The sequence below is a fragment of the Symphalangus syndactylus genome, chromosome 6 (genome assembly GCF_028878055.3).
Source record: "Symphalangus syndactylus isolate Jambi chromosome 6, NHGRI_mSymSyn1-v2.1_pri, whole genome shotgun sequence".
NCBI lineage: Eukaryota > Metazoa > Chordata > Mammalia > Primates > Hylobatidae > Symphalangus > Symphalangus syndactylus.
Genome location: NC_072428.2, coordinates 47,374,152 through 47,390,415, shown reverse-complemented (window position 1 = coordinate 47,390,415; position 16,264 = coordinate 47,374,152). Strand labels below are relative to the sequence as shown.

Genomic DNA, 16,264 nt, shown 5'->3' with positions numbered 1-16,264 from the left:
CGGCTATTCTGTGTCTTTTGCCTTTTTATAACCTTTAGAATAAGTTTAATATCCATAGTATAACTTTCTGGGATATTGATTGGGATTTCATTGAATCTATGGATCAAGTTAGAAAGAACCACCATCTAAACAATATTGAGCCTTCCTATTAATGAATATGAAATATCTCTTATTTAGTTCTTTGGTTTATTTAATCAGTTTTGCAATTGTCCTCATATAGATCTTAGATACATTTTACTAGGTTTATACCTAAGTATTTCATTTTGGGGGTGCTACTATGAATGGTATCGTTTTTAATTTCAAATTCCACTGTTTGTGGCTGGTATATAGGAAAACAGTTGACATTTTTTAGAGACAGGGTCTTGCTGTGTTGCCCAGGCCGGAGTGCAGTAGCTATTCATGCAGCAATCATAGCTCACTGCAGCCTCAAAACTCCTGGCTTCAAGTAATCCTCCTGCTTCAGCCTCCTGAGTAGCTGGGACTACAGATACATGCCACTGCACCTGGTTTGATTGACTTTTGTATAGTAACCTTATATCCTGCCTTTATAATCACTTATTAGTTCTATTATTGTTGTTGTCAATTCTTCTGGGTTTTCTACATAGACAATCATTGCATCAGTAAACAAAGACAGTTCTATTCCTTCCTTCCCAATATTTATACCTTTTATTTCCTTTTCTTGTCTCATTGCATTGGATAGGACTTCCAGTACAATGTTGAAAAGGAATAGTAACAGAAGACATCCTTGCCTTATTCCTGATCTTAGTGGGAAAGCTTCCAATTTCTCATTAAGTATATAATGTTAGCTGTGGTTTTTTTGTAAGCTCATTTCTTTATCTAGTTGAAGTTCTTCTCTATTCCTAGTTTCCTGAGAATTTTTATCATGAATGGGGTTATTTTGTCAAATGCTTTTTCTGTATTCATGTAATTTTTCTTCTTTAAATTCTAAAGAAGTATTTAAAGAAATTCATGTAATTTTTCTTCTTTAGATATGTTATTTTCAAATGTTGAACCAGCTTTGCATACCTGGGATAAATCCCACTTGGTCATGGTTTAACTGAAATCTTTTAATACCAACAATAAAATTGATAATTTTTATATTTGTAGGTGCTTAAAAAACTAAATTTTACTTAACCCCAAAACCCCATTAATGGCTCCTAAAACCTCACGTTTATGAATTTAATTCTGATTTTTTTTGCCAAGAATTTCTCAGAACAAGTACTCCTTCAGGAATTTGAAATCTCCCAATTTATCAAAATATTAGTATACTTTTCAGAGATCCACCCCCAAATTCATATATTCTGTCTATACATGCAAACACAGATAATTTACACCAATATTTTACGGTTAGATTGGTATAAAACAGTAGTCTCAGAACAGGGTACAAAATGTCTTTATATATTCAATCTCATTATACAGCAGAAGAGGAGGAGGAAAAAACTAGGAGACATAGATACACTGATGGATGTTTCAAAAATTATTTTTATTGTTACATTCCAAAGAGGACATAGGAAGAAAAAAGCCAGTTATCCAATAATGGTTATACCTTTCAGAAGAGGCACCCACAGCCCCAGCCCTAGTTCAAAGCTGCGCACATTGGAGCTCAAACAGCTGCCTCTCAACACGACCGGAAATGCTGACAAATGTGTATATATTATCAATCCAGGGAGGCTCGGTTTAAAATAAAATTTCTTTATTGCAAGTGTCCAAGTCCTTAGGATTTGTCCTTAAAGGTACTAGAAGAAGATGAGTAAGACCACACACACCAAGACTATGTTTAGTCTTTAGAGTAAACTAGCAAATGGCCAGTTTGTTCTAGGATGCATTGCATCAGACATCACAGTACATGAAGAAAATCTGCTTTTTGTGAAAAGCCACCAGGCGTTTCAGATCCAGTTTACCATGAAGTGCAGACACAGCAGATACCCAGATAATACAGTCAGTGCAAAAGTCAAATAAGTCAGCTCTTTGATGAGGCTGGCTACACTGCAAAATACAAATGAAACTCGAAAATAGAAGGTAAGGTCTATTTACAAAAGTTTGTTTAGTAAAGTGACTTGAAAAAAGTTGTTAACCACTTCCCAGGCATCCCTCCCCTCTCCCAGCAAACAAACAAACAAAAAACAACAACAACAAAAACCCTGAAAATTATCTTGAAAATCAAGTTAAAACTATGTGGTGAAAAACAGAGTGCTTGTTCCAGGTAAAGGACTTCAAGATAATTTACAGGCAGATTTATTTTTATTAGTAAAAGTCACAAATAGGAAAAGATTTATTGGCTGACTTTGAGCTGTGTGCTTTTAAAAATGTCTCTATTATTACATTAACAAGAAAAAAAATCAAGCACGTTTTTGCTTCCAGTTTTGAATCTTCCAGCAACAGTTGGTGAAATCAACAAGGCATTAAAACAAAACCCAGCAAAACCCAGTCAATTCTTTCCAGTTGTCTGCCTGTTTCTTTCTAGTCACCTTGAATTCAATTCCCAATTAGCTGAGGACAACATGCCGATCAAAGACAGACTTTCGCTGCTCTTGGACTTGAAGCTTCCAGCGCTGTTGGGCATATTCTACCTTGTTCAGCACGTTGGCTCGACTGCGGGAGCGGGCTAGGACATCGTGTGCATTTGCAAAAGGCTGGTGATCCTAAAAGTCCAGGAATGGAGAACATTAGAGATGGCACAGTCAGTGTAAAACATAGACACAAAACAGTCACCAGCCAGCCACAGAAATAGGGGTAGGTGGACTTTTCAAACAACAGAGCATCTATTTGGCTAAGCACTCCTAAGCATTCAACTACCAGATAGAGTATGAACTCAAGTACAGACCTAGGTGGTTCAAGAAACATAAGCGATGATGGAGTATTTGTGAAACGTTCCCATGGATTGCCATTTCCAAAGATATTTCCCTTAAAGAAGTGGAGACCAAGCAAAAGACAGTAGTCATTTGTGTTAAAGAGAAGCCTTCCTTAACTGGTAGGGAAAAGAAAATCTATTTTCATGTTAACATCTCTCCATGTTATAGATATGGAAAATAGGGTCTTTCCTTGCTTTATTCAATATTATATAGCTAATCTGTGGCAGAGGAAAGATCTGTCTTTTAATTTCCTGTCTCCATTAGAATTGTTTTCTTGCCAGCTTGGGGCCACATCACTCTGGGAGGGTGAGCGACAGAGTCTTATCTTGGGTTGTTTTTAATCTCTCCCTGTACCCTCAACACACACACACACTAAATGGACTAGCTTCCAAAAGCTTCCTCATTTCCCCACTTCCCCAATCTGTAATGAAAAGAGACACAGTTCAAGTGCTACAATCACCCTCTCTATTCAACAAAGATTGAATCTTCCATTGTTAAGCACCCAGTGGCTTCCATGTAAATTGCCGCCTTGGGAAAGAGGCTATTGAAGGGTTGCCCAGGTATCTGTGTAGAAAACCAGCCTAACCTGGTCAAAGTAAACCAGTACAACTGGATGTTTGTAGTCATTACACAGGAAGCCACCATGCTAATCTATCTATGAATGAGATATAAACACAGCTGTCTAAATGACAAAAAGTATTCAATAGTAATTTATTGCTTTTGTTTGCCTTTTCCTTGATCTCTTTTTCTTGAACCCCATGTTAGCAAATCTTCTGTGTTCCAACAGAAGATCCAAGTCACAAGTTGTACCTCTTATACTAAACTTTGCCTCTAGGAGAGAAACAACATTATTTTGCTGTGCATGTTTGAAAAAGCTCTATTATATATCCAGGGCAGGAGTCAGCATGTATATAGAAAGCTATATACATAACCACATAACCATATATATAACTATAATTATAGGAGTTAGAACACCTCGTCTTGTTTTTATAGCAAGGCATTTATACAATGTCTACATTTGAAAGATATCAAAGAGTTTTTATAAAGAATCTTTCCTCCTCCTCTTTGCCAAAATTCCTTCAACTTTTCACTTTATTTAGGTAATGGCTTGTACAAATCCTAAAACTCAAGTTATTTAAAAAGTGGATTTTTTTTTTTTTAAAGAGATGTGGTCTCACTATATTGCCCAGACTGGCCATGAACTTAATTTATTTATTTTTTTTTGAAATAGGGTCTAGCCATGTTGCCCAGGCTGGAATGCAGTGGCTATTCACAGATGTGATCACAGCGCACTGCAGCCTTGAACTCCTGGCCTCAAGTGGTCCTCCTGCCTCAGCCTCCCAAGTAGCTGGGACCTATAGCCTATTTTTAAACTTTTAACCTTACAAATGAAAACAATAAAGGCAATTCCATGAGGCTTAAAATGTTTTTTAAAATGTAAGAAAAAAGCTAAAAAAGAAAAAAAAAAAAGGAGGCAGGCTAAAGTTATAGAATTGCTTGATTTCTCATTATGGAAATAAATTGACCCAAGGTCATTTAACAAATTAGCATAAAGACTAAAACTTAGCCTGCCTAACCCTGACTTGGTGTTATATTGTCTCAAAACAGATTTTGGTCAGGTAGATTAAAATGACACTATAAGAATATGGTGCTTCAGTGAATTTGTGTATAAAATATCATCCCCTGAGTCAAGGACCAGAGGAGGAAAATATTATCACCACTGGTTTGTTTTGACATAAGCAATACTGGGAAGAAGGATGTACTTGATCAGCAGAGGACCTCTTAGTTTCCTAGTGCTGTTATCTATTCTTCAAGGTAGGGGAGAAAAATCTTAAGGAACAAGTTCAAAAGACTAAACAAACCAGCTAATCCTTTGGGTCTGCTCTCTACCCATCAGAACGAGACTGAACTAGCTGCTCATGTTCACGGATGCTGGGGGAATGCAAATAGAGATTTACCCTTTTTATGTTTGTTCTTTTCACACCTGATAAAATTACAATAAACACAAAACATGTTTTACTGTAATGCTTTGGTAATAACGATGATGTGTCATGGATATATGATATAGTAAATATTGTGACTACTTGCAGTGAGCTTAACTATTTGTACTCACTTTTATTTGCTTTAAAATGCTCTACACTGAACAAAAACAGAAAAAATGAAAACGGATAATTTAACAAAAACATTTTTAAAGTATATAAATAGTGCAGAACTCACATCTTGGATAAGCAACAGTTTTAAAAATTAAAATTCACTTATTTTTGTAGAGTTGTTACCATAAATTCGCAGCTCTGGTCAGAAAACCTCTCTCTGCCTAGAATCAGTTTAAATGACATCCAAGAGTCAGCCAGGCCTCTCACAGACAATGTTCTCAAATAGTCAATACACAAGCAGAATCAATCACTGGTGGACAAAACAATTACTGAGCATGTGATCCCACCAATTAAATGCCTGCCCTACATGTTTTCATCTCTACACCCATTTCTTTTATGTTTTGTGTTATTATATTGTCTATTTCTGAAATCAGGAAGATATTTAATGCTGTAAAGGAAGGATGTAGTTTAAGACTTTCAACATCTATGCCTATAGATCCACAAGCCATTCCAGGGTAAAAGGACTTTTGACTGGTTGGCTAGGGCTCACTCTGGGTTTGGCTTTTGAATTGAACCTTAAAACTATTCTAAATTTTACCCATTTTAAGGAACATAGTCCAATATAATAATCCACATGAAAAAGTAATTTCTAAAAAAAAATTATATATAATAATGAAAGAATGGAAAATTCGGCCAGGTGCGGTGGCTCACACCTGTCATCCCAGCACTTTGGGAGGCCGAGGCAGGGGGATCACGAGGTGAGGACATCGAGACCATCCTGGCTAACACAGTAAAACCCTGTCTCTACTAAAAAAAAAAAAAAAAATACAAAAAAATTAGGCAGGTGCGATGGCAGCGCCTGTAGTCCCGGCTACTCGGGAGGCTGAGGCAGGAGAATGGTGTGAATCCGGGAGGCGGAGCTTGCAGTGAGCGTAGATCACACCACTGCAGTCCAGCCTGGGCGAAAGAGTGAGACTCGTCTCAAAAAAAAAAAAGAATGGAAAATTCAGAAACAATTTCATACAGGATAATGATGAAACAAAAATATCCAGCCAGGTGCAGCAGCTCACGCCTGTAATCCCAGCACTTTGGGAGGCCGAGGCAGGCTGATCACTTGAGGTCAGGAGTTCAAGAGCAGCCTGGCCAAAATGGTGAAACCCCGTCTCTACTAAAAATACAAAAAAAAAATTAGCCGGGTGTGGTGGCAGCTGCCTGTAGACCCAGCTACTTGGGAGGCTGAGGCAGGAGAATCGCTTGAACTCGGGAGGAAGAGGTTGTAGTGAGCCAAAGTCACGCCACTGCACTCCAGCATGGGCGACAGAGTGAGACTCCATCTCAAAAAAAAAAAACAAAAAACAAAACAAAAAACCTTCTCTAAGCTATACTGAACAACAAGTTTGTGGACTATGTCAATTTCTGGACATTTTTGAATAAACAAATATTAAAAAGGAGACCATGAAGCAATTTATACAGATTATGCCAACTATATATATATATACACACACACACATACACACACATATATACTATATATATAAAAACATATACACACACGTGTGTGTGTGTGTGTGTGTGTGTGTGTGATTTAAAGACAGGAAGAGAATCTGGAGTGATGGTAGTCATGGTTTTATTTTTCTCTAAAGATCTCAGGTTTTTTTTCTTTTTTTTGTAGATAGGCTTCTTGCTGTGTTGCTTAGGCTGGAGTCCTGTGGTGTGATCACAGTTCTGCAGCCTCGAACTCCTGGGGTCAAGTGACACTCCTGCCTCAGCCTCCTGAATAGTTGGGACCACAGGCATGCACCACCACACCCGGTTAATGTTTTTATTTTTTGTAGAGACGAGGTCTCACCATGTTGCCCAGGGTGGTCTTGAACTCCTGGGCTCAAGTGATCCTCCCACCTTGGCCTCCCAAATTGCTGGGATTACAGGTGTATGCCCCCACACCTGGCCCACAGATTTTTTTTTAAGCAGTAGAAAAAAAGGAAATATAAAACATCAGCAGGTTATCAAGTTGTACTTCATTAAGAAAAGAACATCATGATCTTCACACTTCCCTTGATGAAAACCTCTCTGCCTTCTAAAGTATTTGGTGATATTGACAGGAAAGGTGTTTCAGGCGGGAGAGCTTGGAGAGAAAACCATCTCTGACACTTTTCTCAATATAAACAGGGAATGGCAATAAACTTGTGCCTTTGGTACTGAAAGCAAGGCCCTGTATAGCACACTCACCAAAGATCATTGTTTAAATCACCACATTTATGGCTTCATCAAGCAATTTCTTCATAAAGAGATATATACTGAAATCAGAGCTGTTTTTAGCTTCTCTAGTTGAGGATCTGCTTCAGCATGTGAACATCTATATATGACTTTTTCACTTGCACTTCACATCAAATGATGACAGGGACAGGCCATGAGCAGCTAGGGCAGGCTGGGAACTTACCCCAATATCATCATCACTCTGTATCAACTGTGAGTGTCCAAAGAGGCGCCTCTTCAGTATGGGCTCAACCAGAGTAAGATACACCATGTACAGAAGTAGAAGGCCCAAAATGGAGAGATAAATTATAATGGTAACCTAAAGGAATTGAAAATTAAGTTACATCTTTGTTTAAGCCCATAAATCAGAACTTTGTATGATAATAGTAAAACTGACTGACATATCTGCTAAGCCTACAGGATTTCTATACAAACCAGATAGCAATATAAGAAATAAACTCAACTCTTCACCAAAGTATTATTTAAGAAAAAAGAGGAAAGATCTTTGGGATCTTTTTGCAGGTCTTCAAGACTCCAACTTCACCTACTGCTAATCACCTGTCACCACTGCTAGCACAGCAGTTTGTTTTTTTTCCCAGCTGAACATAATGTCCTAGATTCAGCTACTCTTTAGCTCAATTTAGATATACAAAAGTATTTTCTAGGCCGGTGATTTTTTCTTGTGACCTTAATTCATGTACTGAGAAAAAGTACAGTGTGACACACCCATTAGAAGGACTACAATAAAATAGACAATACCAAGTGTTGGCAAGGATATGGAGAAACAGCCCTCATACGTTGTGGTAGGAATGTAAAATGGTACAACCCCTTTGGGAAATATGGCACTCTCTTAAAAAGTTAAACATAATTTTACCATTCTAAGGAATTAACCCAAGAGAATGGAAAACATATATATCCATACAAAGACATGTGTGCAGATATTCATGACAGTATTATTCATAATAGTCAAAACCCAGACATAATCCAAATGTCCATCAACTGATAAATGCATATTCATATAGTGAAATACTATTCAGCAATAAAAAAACGAAGTACTGATACATGCTACAACTTGCATAAACATCAAAACACTGTGCTAAATGAAAGAAGCCAGTCTCAGAAGACCATACATTGTATGATTCCATATACATGAAATGTCCATGTATGTAGAGACAGAAAGTAGACTAGTGACGGAGTGGGGCTGGAAATGGGGATTAACTGCAAATGGGCATGAGGGATCTTTTTGGGGTAGTGGGAATGTTCTGAAACTGGATTTTATTTTTATTTTTTTTGAGACAGAGTCTCACTGGAGTGCAGTGGCACGATCTCAGCTCACTGCAACCTCTGCCTCCATGATCAAGTGATTCTCATGCCTTAGCCTCCCAAGTAGCTGGGACTACAGGTGTGCGCCACCACACCTGGCTAATTTTTATATTTTTAGTAGAGATGGGGTTTCACCATGTTGGACAGGCTGGTCTCGAACTCCTGACCTCAAGTGATCCACCTGCCTCAGCCTTCCAAAGTGCTGGGATTATAGATGTGAGCCACCATGCCTGGCCTGAAACTGGATTTTAAAATGTTTTAAATCTACTAAAATTTATAGAATTGTATACTTATAGTGAGTGACTTTTAGGGTACATAAGTTGTATATTTTTTACAAATCTGTTAAATAATAGTACAGTGAGGATTTCTCTAAAGTTCAGCACCCTGCTGGAGCAAGAGCTCTTCCACAGGGTCAATCACAGCAGAAATCTTTGTGACTATTATAACTAACCACCCCAGATTCCCCACAGGGCCTTTTTGGGAAGAAAGGAATGGGAAGTGCCACGTAAAAAAATTTGGGCCAGGCGCAGTGGCTCACACCTGTAATCCCAGCACTCTGGAAGGCTAAGGTGGGTGGACCACGAGGTCAGGAGTTCAAGACCAGCCTGACCAACATGGTGAAATCCTGTCTCTACTAAAAATACAAAAATTAGCCGGGCGTGGTGGTGCACGCCTGTAATCCCAGCTATTCAGGAGGCTGAGGCAGGAGAATCGCTTGAATCCAGGAGGTGGAGGCTGCAGTGAGCCGAGAACACACCACTGCACTCCAGCCTGGGCAACAGAGCGAGACTCCATCTCAAAAAAAAAAAAAAAAAAAAGGAAGAAAAACCATCATTAGCCACTATAATAAAGTAACTGAACTCATTAGAGACACAAATGGTGATGAGAGTTATCTACATCCCATTTACTACAGCAACAGTCCACAACCATTTTGGCACCAGGGACCAGTTTCATGGAAGACAATTTTTCCATGGACCAGGGGTGGTGGGGGATGGTTTGGGGATGATTCCAGCACATTACATTTATTATGCACTTTATTTCTATTATTACTACATTATAACATATAATGAAATAATTATATAGTTCACCATAACACAGAATCAGTGGGAGCCCTGAGCTTGTTTTCCTGCATCTAGACAGTCCCATATGGGGGTGATGGGAGACAGTGACAGATCATCAGGCATTAGATTCTCATTCTCATAAGGAGCATGCAGCCTAGATCCCTCACATGTGCAGTTCACAATAGAGTTCACGCTCCTATGAGAATCTAATGCTGCTGCTGATCTGACAGGAGGTGGAGCTCAGGCGGTAATGCAAATGATGGGGAGCAGCCGTAAATAAGATGAAACTTTGCTCACTTGCCCACTGCTCACCTCCTGCTGAGTGGCCCAGTTCCTAACAAACTGCAGACCGGGCTGTGGCCTGGGGGCTAGGGACCCCTGTCCTACAGGAAATGAAGAGGGGAAATCTTAAAATCCAGAAGTAATAGTTCTAGAATAATTACTATATATTTAATTTTTTCAAAGGGCTGGAAAGGCAAGGAGAGGAGGGCTTATAAATGCTGCTCTCTCAGCCTCTGGTACACACGGCCTACACAGAAGCTGGGATATCTTTCTGGAATATGCTAATTACACATAGGGCATTTTTGTGCCATTTCACATATTTATCTAACATGCCCTAACTAATCCACAAACCTCAGTGAGGCGGGCAGAACAGGCCCATTATTCCTTTTGGGGTAGGGATCCAAATTTTTCTGTCTTGTCTAGAAACCATCCAGAAGCAGAAAAGAGGTAGATAGATAGACAGACAGACATGTATATATAGAGATATATATTTTACCTTGATTGTGACAGAGCTTCTTTCTTCGTATTTGCATTCACAGCGTAGACAGTATGCTTCTACATCAGGCCCCCGCACAGGCATGGGCTCCACAACATGAAGGCAATCACTGAAAAAACAAAGATAAAACGCTGCTGAAGCCCAGCTAGCTCTTCTGCTTGCTCTGACCCAAAGCTTCCTGAAATCTAGAATAATCACTAAACTTACCCATTGAAAGAGCATAGAAAACAAATAATCAATAAGATAAAATAATTTCTGCTCTCAATATTAGCATTTTGGTAAGTTTTAACCATTTAAGAAGCCACAAAGACACACATATAGTAGTGTCTATTTTCAAAGTTGCTACTGTTAAGTTACAAAAATGCACCCAAAAAATCCCAAATGGGATGAAAAACTACTTAACAAATCAAGTCACCTTTAGACTTGTTCAGTTACTAAGCAAAACTACTTAAAATGGTTTAAAGTGATATGGGGCACTGTTCAAATATAAGATTATCTCTTTTGTGAATTAACATCATTCTTTTTTGTTGTTGTTTTTTAAGAGACAAGGTCTTGCTCTGTCACTTGGGTTATAGTGGAATGGCGCCATCATAGCTCACTGCAGCCTCAGACTCCTGGGCTCATGTGATCCTCCTGCCTCAACCTCCAGAGCAGCTATGATTACAGAAGCATGCCACCATGCCTGGCTAATTTTTAAATTTGTTGTAGAGATCAGGTCTTGGTTTGTTGCCCTAACTTGTCTTGAATACCTGGCCTCAATTGATCCTCCCATCTTGGCCTCCTAAAGTGTTGGGATTACAGGTGTGAGCCACCGTGCCCAGCCAACATCATTCTTAACTGCCAGTGTGGTGTATGAATTACTAACCACGTTTAACAGAGTGGTAAATTCTGAAACTCTGAAAATTGAACCCTCAAAGCCACACACAGGAAGAAACAATCACTTTTCTTAATGAGCAAATCTGAAAAAGCAAGGAGAAATAGAATAACAAAAATATTTTAGAACAAAAACTGGTTATTCCAAAGAACTAAATAAATACTAACAAAGGGATGAATGTTTTTGTTGAATGTTACTTATTTCCCCATCCCCATTTTCAAGGCTAATTATGTATAGTTTATGTAAACACAGTGTATCAGATTTTTCCTAGAAATCTGTCAATTCTAAGCAATAACTAAATTATTACTCTCCTCAATATTAAGAGTCTATGACTCTTATCACCTTCAGCAAAATTAGGGAAAGCTTTCCTGTCCTCCTGCCAGCTGTTGGACAATTTTCTTTCCTTTTGGCATCTCTTTGTTAGACATTCCTGGCTGCCTCAAGCACTCTACTACACCATCCCATCTTATCTTACCCATTCTCTTGGGGACATCCAATACTCTAGGGTGATTCCTTCTCTTTCCCTACCAAAATGTATTTTCCGGAAACAAAGTTACAGCTTGGTGGGAGGAATAAGTTCTAGTGTTCTCTATCACTGTAGGATGACTATAGTCAACAATAATATATATTATAGTTTCAAATAGCTAGAAGGAGGATGTTGAATATTTTCAACACAAACAAATGATAAATGTCTGAGATGCTAAATATTCTGATCAAATCACTATATCTTATATGAATTGAAACATCACTATGTATCCCATAAATATGTACAGTTATTGTGTCAATTAAAAATTAATTTCAGCCGGGCGCAGTGGCTCATGCCTGTAATCCCAGCACTTTGGGAGGCCGAGGCGGGAAGATCACCTCAGGTCGGGAGTTCGAGACCAGCCTGACCAACATGGAGAAACCCCGCCTCTACTAAAAATGCAAAAAAATTAGCCGGGCATGGTGGCACATGCCTGTAATACCAGCTACTCAGGAGGCTGAGACTTGAGAATCGCTTGAACCTGGAAGGTGGAGGTTACAGTCAGCCGAGATCTTGCCATTGCATTCCAGCCTGGGCAATGAGAGCGAAACTCCATCTCAAAAAAAAAAAAAAAAAAGGCCGGGTGTGGTGGCTCACGCCTGTAATCTGAGCACTTTGGGAGGCTGAGGCGGTTGGATCATGAGGTCAGGAGTTCAAGACCTGCCTGACTAACAGGGTGAAACCCCATTTCTACTAAAAATACAAAAAATTAGCTGGGCATGGTGGCGCATGCCTGTAATCCCAGCTACTCAGGAGGCTGAGGCAGGAGAATCACTTGAACCTGGGAGGCAGAGGTTGCAGTGAGCCAAGATCGCGCCATTGCACTCAGCCTGGGCGACAGAGTGAGATTCTGTCTCAAAAAAATAATAATAAATTTCTAGAAATTCATCTTTTCATGTTCTGTTCCCTCTGAACTGTGGCATTAGAAAAAAATAACCAAAAATGGTATATGATAGAAGTTGTTATAGGTTATTCTTTTTTTTTTTTTTTTGAGACAGAGTTTCACTCTTGTTGCCAGGCTGGAGTGCAATGGCGTGATCTTGGCTCACTGCAACCTCTGCCTCCCAGGTTCAAGTGATTCTCCTGCCTCAGCCTCCCAAGTAGCTGGGATTACAGGCATGCACTACCACACCCGAATAATTTTGTATTTTTAATAGAAATGGGGTTTTTCCATGTTGGTCAGGCTGGTCTCAAACTCCCAACCTCAGGTGATCTGCCTGCCTCGGCCTCCCAAAGTGCTGGCATTACAGACATGAGCCACCACACCCAGCCCAGGTTATTCTTAACAGGTAATTTAATTTTAACAAAGGTAGTAATGAAAAATTAAATTTCCAGTGATGGTATTTCAAATACGGGTAAGGCCCCATAACTCTCACCATAAAAGTGTGTGATATCTGTTCCAAATATACAGAAGACCAGGCATCTACCCAACTGGATGCAGGCACAAAATGGGCAGAGGGAACTATATCCCATAACAGGGGTTATCTATCTGAGGATCACAGAGCTCATCTAGCCTCACACTTAGAGAAGGTCACAGAGTAAAATCGTATTTGAAAAAGGATCAGGCCACACATGGTGGCTTATCTCTATAATCCCAGAGTTTTAGGAAGCCAAGATGTGAGGATCACTTGAGGCCAACTTGAGACCAGCCTGGGCAACATAGTGAGACCCAGTCTCAACAAAAATAAAAATTAGCCAGGGTGATGGTACATACCTGTAGTCCCAGCTACACAGGAGGCTGAGGCTGGAGGACCACTGGAGCCTAGGAGATCAAGGCTGCAATGAGCTATGATCGTGCCACTGCACTCTAGCCATAAAAAAAAGAGAAAGGACCAGAATCCAGGACTCCTGCTTCCTACGTCAGTTCTTTATCTCTGAACCTCGGGAAAATGAAACTGATCTCTCTCCTATTTAGTTTCCTACTTCAGCTTCAGAAGCCTTGGCAACAATACCTAAGAATGACTTGGGAATTTTAAGTGCTAAGTAAGTATTGAGTATTTCTTTTGAAGGATACATATATTTTAATAACAAAAAGATACTGAGTGCTGTGCAAAAGTTGTGCCCAGCTGGAGAGGAAGCAGGAAGGTTGATTTTGGCTGACCAGTCATTACAAACAGAGCTAGACCTAGTCAGGGCTTAACCACTTAAGGAACTAGGCAACACCTCCCCCTAGTGACAAAAGGAACACATCATTAGCTTTAAATCACCCCAAACACAAACCAGAGCACTCCAACTACTCTTAAGTTTTAAGTCGGCCAGCATAAGTCAATGAAGACTTAAAGATAAAAACCGGACAAAATGAAAGGCCTAGAAAACAAAAGGTGAAACTATATCTAGGCTCTCACAGATACTGGAGGCCTCGTAAAGCCATAATTCTGGTGAATCATAACTTGCCTGCCCTTGTAAAGTCAGTTAAAAATTTTCAGTGCCAGCTGGGAACTTATCCCCAGAAAAATGCTAGGCTGCAGGAAAGAAACAAGGGAGAGTGGGAGAGAGGGAAGAAAAACTCCAAGCAAGCCTTATTCTCAACTGTTTATTTTCTTTGTTTCTTTTTTTTTTTTTTTTGAGACAGAGTCATGCTCTGTCACCCAGGTTAGAGGGTAGTGGCACAATCTCAGCTCACTGCAACCTCTGCCTCTGCGGCTCAAGCGATTCTCTACCTTAGCCTTCCGAGTAGCTGGAATTATAGGCGTGTGCCACCATGCCCAGCTAATTTTTATATTTTTAGTAGAGTCGGGGTTTCGCCATGTTGGCCAGGCTGTTCTCAAACTCCTGGCCTCAAGTGATCCACCTGCCTTGGCCTCCCAAAGTGCTGGGATTACAGGCGTGAGCCACCATGTCCTGCCTCAATTGTTTTCAAAGCTATTTTTACTAATGACCAGGGATTAATGACATATGGTCCTGTCTGACTCTGAAATAACAAAAAGTTAGTGAAAAGATTAGTGCTAAACTCTTGAATAGTGAGTTCATTTGCTACTCAAAAGACAGGCATTGCATTTCATTACTGATAATAGAATAAACTGTAAGCACTGAATAAATTTGGAAAATTTAAAGAAGTAACATAAAGATTTATTTGAACTTTTTTTTTTTTTTTTTTTGAGCCGGAGTCTCGCTCTGTCGCCCAGGCTGGAGTGCAGTGGCACGATCTCAGCTCACTGCAAGCTCCGCCTCCTGGGTTCAAGCAATTCTCCTGCCTTGGCCTCCCGAGTGGCTGGGATTATAGGCACCTGCCACCAAGCCCGGCTAATTTTTTTTGTATTTTTAGTAGAGACAGGGTTTCACCCTGTTGGCCAGGCTGGTCTCAAACTCCTGACCTCAGGTGATCTGCCTGCCTCGGCCTCCCAAAGTGCTGGGATTACAGGCGTGAGCCACTGTGCCCGGCCTGAACATTCTTGTATCATATAAAGTAACTTCCTGATATAAAATCTATAAGAATATGGCCAAATTGCTTGGTTAATATGACACCACTTATAGTGGAACATAGAGGTTCACAAGAAGTTCTCAAGAACACACTTAACAAATATGAGACAGAACCGGCCGGGCGTGGTGGCTCACGCCTGTAATCCCAGCACTTTGGGAGGCCAAGGCGGGTGGATCAGGAGGTCGGGAGATTGAGACCATCCTGGCTAACACGGTGAAACCCCGTCTCTACTAAAAATACAAAAAATTAGCCGGGCGTGGTGGCAGGCACCTGTAGTCCCAGCTACTCAGGAAGCTGAGGCAGGAGAATGGCATGAATCCGGGAGGCAGAGCTTGCAGTGAGCCGAGAAAGCGCCATCATACTCCAGCCTGGGTGACAGAGTGAGACACTGTCTCATAAAAAAACAAAACAAAACACACAAATATGAGACTGAACCTAAATGCGTATCAGGGAAGAACAAACAGTGGCATCAGAGAAACTAAACATACTCGAAGGCTGCCTTTTCTTTTTTAAAGTCAGGTTGGAATATTGTTAACTGAATGAATTTAATCTTGCTTTCTAACTCTTTGATGGCTATTTAGCTAAGAAATCAGGTACACGTGAAAGCTCCTACCATTTGGAACTATTTTTCTTAAATTCCTACCCCATCCATCTTCTACCGTGGTTACAAATCATAAAAAATCACAATTGTATGGGAAGGAACACATTCATCCTGCTGTAATACAACTGCATCCCAACTGTTTCATGGCACACGTAGAAAAAGCTATTTGTCAGGTCTGCTGGAATAAGCAGAGAAGGCTGCTGGTGGCTAGTCAGTCAGGATCCCCCAGTCATCACAGGCCTGCCTGACTGCCCAAGGACTGAACAGGTCAATATCTTGGCACACCTGTAACTTCTTCATTTACACCAAATGGGAAACTCTTGACTACATAGCTCATTTCCACTTCTTGAGCCGTCTGACACTTTTAAACATAGCTTCCCATACTTGGCAATACATCATCAAAACCTACAAGTTGTAAAAATTATAACCCAGATAAACGAGCCTTGCTAACCTTCCATTGAAAAGCAAGAGGGAGAAAG

General features: G+C 40.1%; 1 protein-coding gene across 2 annotated transcripts in view; it reads right to left on the bottom strand.

The window, feature by feature from the left end:
• Positions 1-1,464: 1,464 nt before the first annotated feature.
• Positions 1,465-16,264, bottom strand: part of TMEM9B (TMEM9 domain family member B) — a 17,474-nt gene continuing 2,674 nt past the window's right edge. For both annotated transcript variants that reach the window (XM_055282474.2, XM_055282475.1), the window contains 3 exons: positions 10,364-10,472; positions 7,386-7,520; positions 1,465-2,642 (listed from right to left, as the gene is read on the bottom strand). In XM_055282474.2, the coding sequence (XP_055138449.1) occupies positions 2,487-2,642; positions 7,386-7,520; positions 10,364-10,472 (400 nt within the window). In that variant the 3' untranslated portion in view covers positions 1,465-2,486. The remainder of the gene's footprint in view (positions 2,643-7,385; positions 7,521-10,363; positions 10,473-16,264) is intronic.